Source organism: Eschrichtius robustus, chromosome 3 (genome assembly GCF_028021215.1).
Source record: "Eschrichtius robustus isolate mEscRob2 chromosome 3, mEscRob2.pri, whole genome shotgun sequence".
In the NCBI taxonomy this organism is placed as follows: Eukaryota; Metazoa; Chordata; class Mammalia; order Artiodactyla; family Eschrichtiidae; genus Eschrichtius; species Eschrichtius robustus.
Window position 1 is genome coordinate 165,688,700 of NC_090826.1, and position 10,248 is coordinate 165,698,947.

Below are 10,248 nucleotides of genomic sequence, written 5' to 3' on the forward strand. Positions count from 1 at the left end.
AAGACAAGGTTGTTCACTGCAGTGTTACTGATAATCGCAAAATATTAGAAAAAACCTAAATGCCCATACATAGGGAGTTGGCTAAATAACCTATGGCACATCCCATGGTGGAGCAGTGTGCTGCTCTGAGAATGATCAAGGAAGCTCTCTGGGATGATTAGGAGGCACATAGCTACCTTAACCGAGGTGATCAAAGATAACATCAGCAGTAGTGGCACAGATAAACATCACGCGCCTCCTGATCACAATGCACTGAGAAGAACTCAACATCACTTTTGTGGTGTTCCTGCCAAAGGTGTGTAACCTTAGTCTAATCAAAAGGAAACAGACAAACCCACACTGAGGGATATTATACAAAATAATTGGCTGGTACTGTTCAAAAATATCAAGGTCATGAAAGACCGAGGAACTGTTCCAGAGTAAAGGAGTCTAGAGAGACAGGACAACCAAATGTTTTCAGGGGGAAAACTAGCTATGTGTTGGGACAGTTGATGAAATCTGAATACAGACTGTTAGAAAATGGCATTACAAATAGTGCTGGATTCCTGATTGTGATTACTGCACTGTGGTTATGTAAGAGAATATCCTTGGACTTAGGAAATACAAACTGGAGTATTCAGGGGTAAAGAGGCACAGTGTTTGCAACTTATTCTCAAATAGTTAAGAGAAAAAAAATTATATACAGGCAGAGGAAGATCAAATGTTTAAGTCAAACAGTAAACCATAAGCAGTTAGTGAATCTGGGTAAAAGGTTATCAAGAGTTTTTTGTTCTATTCTTTTTTAGAAGTTTTAAAGTGTCTCAAAATTAAAAGTTACCAAAAATATAAAACAAATCAGAAAAAAATACAGTTAGAGGAGAAAAAACTTCTAAGGTAAGAGTGAGCATCATTTTTGTTATAAATGCTAGATTTATAAAAATCCTAACCTGAAAACAGGGCACAAACACACAGAAATTATCATGGCCTTAGGAATGTACATCTTATGTTTTAATCATCTGTATTCAGCTTGCTCCAGACCAAGGGCTCCAGCCTGCAGATCAGCCGACAGATATGAGACGACGGTGTGAGGAGGAAGCACAGGAAATTGTTCGGCATGCAAATTCCTCAACAGGACAGCCCTGTGTTGAAAATGAAAATCTGACAGACTTAATCTCCAGGCTTACAGCTATTTTATTACAAATTAAGGTAAATTTCGGAGAACTTTTCAGAGAAAATATTAAGAATATTTTCTTAATTTTGACACCTAAACAAACTATGCTAATTTGTTGCTAAAAAATTAAACTATATTAGAGCAGAGTGTTGGTCTGTATCTGAACTATAATTCAATTAAATTTTGAAATATTTTTTCCTTTAGTGTCTGGCAGAAGGAGGAGATCTGAATTCCTTTGAGTTTAAATCACTTACAGATTCATTAAATGATATCAAGAGTACAATAGATGCTTCTAATATCAGGTAATTCATTAGATGTATTCTAATTATTTTTATATTAAATTCATAGTGATTTCCAGTATAAGCTTTAAGACTTTTGCATATTTATGAAGTATTCATATGATTTTTATCCTTTAAATAAATTGTAAACGAGCTTTTTGGTTATATCCAGTCTATTGACAGAGTAGAATTTTCAGATGGATTTTTTTATATAAAGGAATCAGAAGACATACAATATTTAGGTTTGGGTTTAGCATGGATTTCAACTTAGAAGTCTTCCCCAAAGAGAGATTCGTCCTCTCTTTCCAGTACTCCCGTGGCTTCTTTGCTTCTTTCAAATATACTTTTTCAATTACTACTGAAGTAGAATTATGGCTAATGTAAAGGGAAGATTTCTTACTTACCTGGGGTCATTATCTTAGCTATTTCCTAACTGCAATTCAGCTCTGCCTTTTTTAAAAATTGTTTTTCTTCGTTTTGTGAGATAATGTAGTTAACCGTGTTTCTTCTTTCTTTAGTTGCTTTCAGAATAATGTAGAAATTCATGTTGCACATATTCAGAGCGGCCTGAGCCAGATGGGAAACTTACATGCCTTTGCAGCAAATAACACCAACAGAGACTGAATAGAAGATTTAATTATTCCAACTGCATAGGACATTGTTTTTGAGAAGTTCTCTTCCTTTATATAGGCTTCCAACACCAAATAAACCTAACTGCTGGAAAACAAGGGAAATTTAAATCTCCAAATAAGGCATTTTAATATACTGTACTGCTTCTTAAACCAGCATTGCTGACCAGCATTATATTTATTTTTCTTTTATTATTCAGCTGCAGTAGCACTGCTTATGTTACATATGTTTATTAGCAAGTACTTTTAAACTGAAAATGTCTGAACATAATATAATTTCATGGAAGAATACGTTGACCACCTTTTTAACGTGCATGAATTCAACCCAACCCATGCAGACAACTACTGCAGTGGAGAACGTGAAGAAACATGGTCTTTTTGTGCATTATGCATGGCAATGTGGAAATTCCATCTAGAAAATTACAACTCCAGTTCATTTAGTTGATCACCACCTCAGTCTTCAAAAGATAACATCATGAGATATGGGAAGTCCTCATTTTTAGGAAGCCACTGGAATATAGGTGGGAAATATGGACTTTACAAGTATATATGATATATACTTGCAATGTGACATGGTTCTATAGATCATTTTATAATAATAAATATTTTAATTTATCATAATTTATAAAAGAAACCTTTGTTGTTTGTCTGTTGAAAGAAAATGAAGGAGCAGGAAAGAAACATTACTGCAAGATGCTTAATTTCAGCAAATGAATTTGGCATGTCTCTTCCCATCAATTCAGGGAAAGATGTGCTATTGTTATGGGATTTATTTAAAAAAAAAAAAAAGACTGATAACACACTATTTTCATATTTTTTGTTTATTTGCACAGCTTTTGAACCAGATTACTGGTTAAAATCCAACAGTTACACAATTTTTAAAGTAAAAAGATTTTATAAGGAAAACAAATATAATAGCCAGTGCTAGGAAATGGAGAAAAAGGTTTGTATTTGGTTGTGGGCTTTTTTGGTTTTTGGTTTTTTAAGGAAAACCCTGCCTAAGATGTTAATCTTGTAAAAAGTGTGTATTTGGAATTGTCTCTGTTTTAATATAGAATATTATAAAGTCAAAATAAAATAAATTGTTTTCAGATTTGGAGTTTAAGATATAGCTGTAGAAGTGGCTTTGATTCTTTTAGATGTCTCATAAAATGAGACTTTTTATATGTTAATGTATAATAAAATTGAAACAAGATTATTTTCCATTTGAAATTTTTGTATAGTTTAAAAATGCTTCCATCTTCTTTGTTGGTATTGTGCCACTGCAGAACTTTAGTGCAGAGTTTATATTTAGCTAAACTGTTATGTTAATTAAGAAATGCATAAATCTTTTATTCTTAATATTTGTAATTCTAAATAAATTGATCTATGAAAATTAATATGATCTACATTTTCATTTAATTAATACAAGTTGATAAGTGTTCCTTCTATTTAAAAAGTTTTTAAAAATTATCATTTCCACTAAATTATATTTTTAGGAAAAACAGTACAGATTAATTACCAAGTCATTCTGAATTAAAATATCATTAGGGTTTTTTTTCCCATCACTGAGTAATCACTGTGGAAAACCCTAAGCAAGTAAGTTACTTGGCTTACTATAGACCTAGAGAAGGGTTTATTTTTTAATATATTCTGCCTAGGCTTAGGTAAGCATTTTTTACATTTTTTTCTTTTACATTTCTTAAGGCTAACTTGTCACACTTAAATTATACCTCGTCATTGTAAAGCAATTATACTCCAATAGAGATGTTAAAAAAATAATAAAATAAATTATACCTGGTTTTGCACATACTTAATTAAGCGTTGTCCGTATCTTTCAGTGCCATCATGTGTTGATGGCAAGAACTGTGCCTGAGAATATATTTGGATCTTATTTTTGTGTAAGGAGGAAGGAATCTATACAATTCAAAGTAGTCACTTGGGGTCAGCTGTACATTCATTTAAATGATGCTGCCACTGCTTAACACATTTTTGGAGCTCTAAAGAAAACCATCAAAGCCAGGTTGAGCGAGCAAGCAAGCATATCAGGTGTTAACGTAGATTTGGGTCTGAATTACCGTTAGCGCCAAAAATCAGATTCACTTGCTACCATTGAGAATCTACAAAAAAACTTGCCAATTAAAATTTTTCCCTTGAAGTCATGCACTTTTCTCCATCTACACTATCACCAGTACTCTTAGCCCAGCTGCCATCATCACTAGCCTGGAACACAGCAGTCATTTCCTAACTTATCTCCCAGTATCCACTCAGCTCTCCTCAGATGCAGCCAGAGCGATATTCTTAGAACGCAGGACTGGTCACGTTATCCCCATCTGAAGTCTTAACGGCTCTCGGGACAATTTCAGAACTCTCTTACAAGACCTACACAGCCAGGCATGACCTAGCCTCCCCTACAATTTCTCCATCCTGCTCCTTACTCCACAGGGCCTTTGCACACTCAGGGACCTCTGTGTTCCCTCTCCTTTTACCTTGGTAACTCCTGATCATCCTACAGATCTTACCTTCAGCATCACTTTCTCAGGGAAGCTTTCTTTGACCACAACACATCATCTCCAGGTCTTCATGTACCCCTCCTTCCAGCACTTTGTCACATTTGCAATTTTATATTTCTTCTTTTGGCTACATACTGGCCTCTTTGGTCCATGAGGGGAGGGACCGTTGCTGGTTTTGCTTACCATTTTATTTCCAGGCCCTGATAAAGTACCTTTTATAGGCACCAAATATTTGTGGAACAAATGAACAAATAAGAGTTTCAAAAGAGCCCTAAGCAACATTAGTGTCACTGGAGTAAAAGTGTGGTCCTCCATGATGATTGCTTTGAAAGATGAGACAGTACTCACTTGGGTGTACAAATTCTGCTTAAGGAGTTGCCTTTAAACCTGTCACGTTATCATTAGTCCTAACTAAAAAGGCCAGGCTAATATAGCAGGCATTATATGGTGGTGAATAAATGGTGGACTGAGTTAGTCCTAGATTTGAGTCCTGGCCGTCATTTATTAGCTATGTGATTTGTCAACCACTACTTAAAATTCGTAATCTTTAAAACAATAATAGTCCCTACCTTATATGGCAGTTGTGAGGATTAAACATATAGTGCCTGTAATAAATACATTTAGCAGTTAGGGTCTCCTAAGAGTTTGAGAGGGGTACAGATCACTGTTCTTAGAGGATCCCACATTAAAAATTGTGGCAATATTTAAATATTTGTAGATTTTCTAAACTCTTCACTGGGGAAAACAGAACATAACACAATGTAAATGCAATGATAAAGTTAATAAGCTAATTACCAGGTTTCCTTTAAATGTGATCCTTAGCGGACTGCAAGTTGTTTGGTTTTTTTTTTTAAAGTCATTTGCTTATTTTTATTTGAGAATATCCAGGAAAAGTAAGAACGGAAAGAAAATAAAGACCGAATGTTTTAAGTTTTTCATGTAAAATGTGTTGAAATTGTCTTCCTAGCTTTTTAAAATTTGTATTTAGTGTTTATAATTAAAGTGATTCAAAATTCAGGAATGTTTATGCCAATGATTTAAGTAATCATTTACGATAAAATAAAAATATCCTGACACACGAATGTTTAAGTGAAATAAAGTAGTGTAAATGGTTTTTTATAATGGTTTCTTTCCCTAACAACAACAAAAAAACCAACAAAAATCTTCAAATTGCCTACAGATAAGAAAGAAGTGGTTTGTACTTCACTAACTTTAGGAGTGTTTCTATTACTTTTTAAAATAAAGCAATTAGTTGCTGATGTAACTGAAAAGTTAACCTGGTGCTGGGACAGTTTGACAGACAGACAGATGAGACTTGCCCCCCACCTCACACCATATTCAAAAGTCAAGTCCAGGTGGACTGAAAGCCTAAACGTGAACGGCCACTGTAGGACGATAACCCAGGAAAATACCTTTATAATCCAGGAGCAGGAAAGATGTCTTCAACTGGACGCGCAACGTGCTAACAATAAAGGAAAAGACTGATACACAGTTGACCCTTGAACGTGGTGTGGGGAGGGCGTTTAGGGGCCAACCCTCCCTGCCGTGGGAAATCCCCGTGTAACTTCACAGTCAGCCCTCCTACATGTAGTTCCTCCATGTCTGTGGTTCCACATCTTCAGATTCAACCGTCCAGAGATGGTGCAGTACTGTAGTATTTTCTGGTACAAGTGGGGAAACAGACGCGGACAGGAGGCGACGCGCACCCACTTGGCCGCCGACCCAAGCTTTGGGGCGGACAGGGGCCCTGCCCTGCGCTTCCCCCAGCGGGCGTCTCTCCCCGGCAGGGGACTGGACTGTAAGTTAGTTATTGTATGTCTCTCAGTTGTGAATGTATTTATATCATCTCATTTGGCCTTGTCACAAGTGTAAATGCGAAGGAAGCGCTCTGTGATTGTGAGACTTCCTGGCCACCCCCGGGGCAGGCCCTGAGCACGATGTTTGGCACATCTTAGCACTGAAAATGCTAAGAGCTAATGTTTATCATTTCATTTTTGGTTTCAGACAGCTTCTAAGGATTCAGAAAGCAAGTCTGCTACTAAAGCCTGAACTATGTCCTGGTTGCTTCTAATAGTGGATTTGCTACTCTGAAAAGTGCAAGCCATTTAACACCTCTATGAAAATCAGGGTAACTGGCATGTATGATCTCTGAGGCATTCAGCATAGCTCTGACTCTTCTAGTAATCATCAAGACCTGAGTCCTGGGGAATTCCCTGGTGGTCCAGTGGTTAGGACTCCGCACTCTCACTGCCAAGGGCCCGGGTTCAATCCCTGGTCGGGGAACTAAGATCCTGCAAGTCACGTGGCATGGCCAAAAGAAAAAAAGAATTCCATTAAAAAAAAAAAGACAAACCTGAGTCCTGGCCCCAGCCATGGCTTCTCATGAGCCGCCTCCAAAGCACAGTTTACAAAGAAACCTCACCTATGATTACCTCATATACAAACAGTTTCCTTTTGTCCTTAGGAGTTTGAAAACCCTCAAAATCTCGAAGCAATAATTTATCTTGGGCTAACTTAGTAATTTACATACATTCTTATCATATAAATTGGGAAAGAGAAATCTCCTGAAACCAGAAGACTCATGTTACTAAACTTTGAACAAGCTGGATAGACTTTTAACCAAGTTAAATTTCTCAGCACAGTGGCCTGCTGATACCATGATTACTGGCTTTATAAACTACATTTGCAGAAACTTTTCTTTTAGAAATGTTTCTCATGACCACAAAATATGTACTGAGCACTCATGGAGTGAAGCGCTGTACTAAGTGCTATCTAAAGGGCAGAACTCATTTAAATAGAATTACAATGAAACATTTGTGGAAAACATTTAATAATAATAAACTGAAGTTTGCACAGAAGTACAACAACAAGTGCTAAGGGTAATGCTGCAGTGATTGAAGTAACAGGTACAAAATGAGGATTAGAAAAAGTTACAGCCTTCAGAAAGAGGGAGGTCTAGAGTGTTTTGAAAGAGAGAGGTTATTCATTTGGTTCTAAAACTGAAAGGAGTGGCTTTGAGACAGAGGCATATATTGTGGGTGGGTGACCCTAAGAAGATGCACATAATTGTCCTGTAGGCTATCAATGTCAGTTATCTGGAAGGGTAACCAAAACGTTTATATAATTTGGTAGCAATTGGAGGCTACTACAGATTTCTAGAGAGTAGTTTTTTAAAAGCGGAGAAACTTGAGGCAGGGGGCTCTTGAATAATCTGGATGCAGGATCACTGGAGCTACGAATGAGCATAAAGATGTCAGGCCAAATTAAAAAAGTAGTAAATCTTGATGATAGGATGAGGATTGAAGGAGCTGGGTTAACATGAGTCTAAGGGTATAAGCCTTGGAGGAGCCATATGAAGACAGCAGCTGTTAAGCACAAGGGGAAACTGAGTCGAACCAAGGAGTTCTTGTGAAGATAGTGAGTTCTGAAAAACTAGTTCGAAAAAATAACAACAGGACTGGTAGGAAGGAGCAGGTATGCAGACCAAAATGAAAGTGCAGATTTGGAGATGCACTGGTAAAAAAATGCCAGAACTCCTAGGGGGTGTGTACTATGAAGAAAGAACGGGCCATGGGCAAAAGTTCATGGGCAAAAGGGGAAGAAGCTTCACAGGTGAGAGATGACCCAAAACCATTACCAAGGTTAACAAGGATGAGTCCTTAACATGGAAGCCAGAAAGGATGGTATTCTGATGTGTGTCTCCCTGGCTGTCAGTCATGGTTCCTCTGACCTTATCCTGAATTCTCCCAGACTCCTCAAGAGTTACCAAAGGCAGAAAAGATGTGTTCCTCCCATGAGTCCAGCTTTGAACCAATGTCTTCAGAGAGAGGAGAATAGGTTTCAAAATTCTGAGCTTGGGAGCTAGGGTCGGAGATGTCTCCTCCAACCTTGTTGGGATCCGGCAGGCAGTTCACATCTACCTCCAGAGGCAGCTGGGGCTTCAAATATTCTGCTTCAGTTTCACAAGCAGAGTGGTGGAGGAAAAGCTCTGGCCTGGCTGAAGGCTGAAAGGATTTCCCGCTCTGACGACGTGACTTGGCGCGCCTGTTCTGGAACCACACCTGGAAGGGGGGAGAGAGAAACTGCTTTTGCTTTTTTTTTGGTTGCTCATGCTACTATTACACCTTCATAGTTCATAATAAGTTCCAGTTTAACATGCCCTGGCTCCCTGCTCCCAAACCTTAAGTGGTTTTCACAGAACACTTCACAAATCAGAGCACCTAGCTTTCTCGGCCTCACCATTCCCAGATGCAAAATTGGAATAATACCTAGTTCTAGCTATACTTTATATAGGGACATCTGCAATGAAAAATGAGGCTACAGAAATAGCAGCACTTAAGAATTTTAGGGAAAAAATGCTACTATGCTTAAAGATGATAGCCCTTAAAAGAATTTGGAAAATTAGTTTTTGAAAGTGTACTCCCTTGTCAAATTATTTAAGGAGGCATTTTGCCCAGTGGACTTCATTCATTTATATGAATAAATTTTTCAGCTCACTATTTCCCCACAAATACCGAGGAACCTGTCCTTATTACTTTAGGCAACAAACGCACCTTGCGCTAGATTTTTCAGACTGTGACGAGAAGCTCCATATGCTTCAGGCTTTACCCCAAGACGCTACATCCTTTACAACCCACATTGCAGACCCAATACCTGCCAAGAAAGTGGCCTAGGGGCCCAGGGGGGCAACTTGGGGAGCCAGCAGGAGGAAACACCAACTGTGCCTCACGTGTCCCTTCTTCCTGGATAAGGAAAAAGTGTGAAAATACTTCCTATTACCTTCCTGCTGAGGATTTACTTTCTGACCATTTCAAGAGACCAGCTAGCCTCCTCGGAGGGGCCCTTATTATCCTCAGCAATGAGAGGCAGAAGTCACTGAGCGTGCGGCTGGATTATTTCATTTAAGCCTCACAATCACCGTAGGCAACAGGTACTGGTTTTACAGCCTAGGACACCGAGGCTCAAGGGAAGGAACTTGCCCAACGTCAAGCAAGTGGCACCGGCGAACGTGCCGGCCCGCCGCGGCCGCTCACCTGGATCCTGGACTCCGGGAGCAAAGTGAGCGCGGCCAGGCGCTCACGCAGGTGGATGTCGGGGTACATGGTCCGGCGGAAGACGAGCTCCAGCAGCTGCAGCTGCTCGGGTCTGAACGACGTGCGCTTTCGGCGCTGCGACGCCGACGGGACGGCCGCGCCTTTAGGGGGCGCAGGCGGGCCCAGGGCGGCGGAGGGCGGCGCCGCGGGCCCGGGACCCCTCCCGAGAAAGCCGGCGAAGGCCACCGGGGCGCCGCGCTCCGGACCGGGGCCCGAGGGACGCGCGGGGAGCAGAGCAGCGGCGGGGTTCGGGGGCGGCAGGAACGCCCCGCCGGGGTGGGCGGGCCGGTAGGCGGGGGGCGCGGCGATCTCCCCGAACTGGAGCTGGCTGGGCTCAGCTGCGGCCATCGCTGCCGGACCCCAGTGCGCCGCCGGGAGGGGCACGGCCTCTAGTTATACGGGCCCGGGGCCGAGGGAGGGGGCCCGGTGTGGCGGCGCGATCAAAGGGGTGGACGCCCGTGTCTCTTCGGGGTGCGATCCCGCCCCCCGCCCCGCCAGACGCCGGTGGGGAATAATCGCTTCCGCTGCCCGTGGGATGGAGGGAGGGAGGCGTGAACTTGGGCCTGGGCCCCCTCCGACCCCTCCCCCGTTCATCCGCCCCGCCAG

At 40.7% G+C, this 10,248-nt stretch overlaps 2 protein-coding genes across 5 annotated transcripts in view; one reads left to right on the forward strand and one right to left on the reverse strand.

Annotated features, from left to right (window-relative positions):
* LIN9 (lin-9 DREAM MuvB core complex component) overlaps nt 1–3,159 on the forward strand; it is a 102,008-nt gene extending 98,849 nt beyond the window's left edge. For all 3 annotated transcript variants that reach the window (XM_068538520.1, XM_068538522.1, XM_068538521.1), the window contains exons 13-15: nt 1,006–1,185; nt 1,355–1,452; nt 1,947–3,159. In XM_068538520.1, coding sequence (XP_068394621.1) covers nt 1,006–1,185; nt 1,355–1,452; nt 1,947–2,052 — 384 coding nt within the window. In that variant the 3' untranslated portion in view covers nt 2,053–3,159. The remainder of the gene's footprint in view (nt 1–1,005; nt 1,186–1,354; nt 1,453–1,946) is intronic.
* Nucleotides 3,160–7,432: 4,273 nt separating this feature from the next.
* Nucleotides 7,433–9,990, reverse strand: MIXL1 (Mix paired-like homeobox). 2 transcript variants are annotated; one of them, XM_068538524.1, is made up of 2 exons: nt 9,583–9,990; nt 7,433–8,610 (listed from the first exon to the last, which is right to left on the reverse strand). In XM_068538524.1, exons 1-2 carry the CDS (start codon nt 9,988–9,990, stop codon nt 8,305–8,307), a joined length of 714 nt encoding a protein of 237 aa, XP_068394625.1. In that variant the 3' UTR covers nt 7,433–8,304. The 2 variants fall into 2 exon arrangements, with proteins under 2 accessions (XP_068394625.1, XP_068394624.1); XM_068538523.1 differs by having other exon boundaries at nt 7,433–8,634.
* Nucleotides 9,991–10,248: the final 258 nt, after the last annotated feature.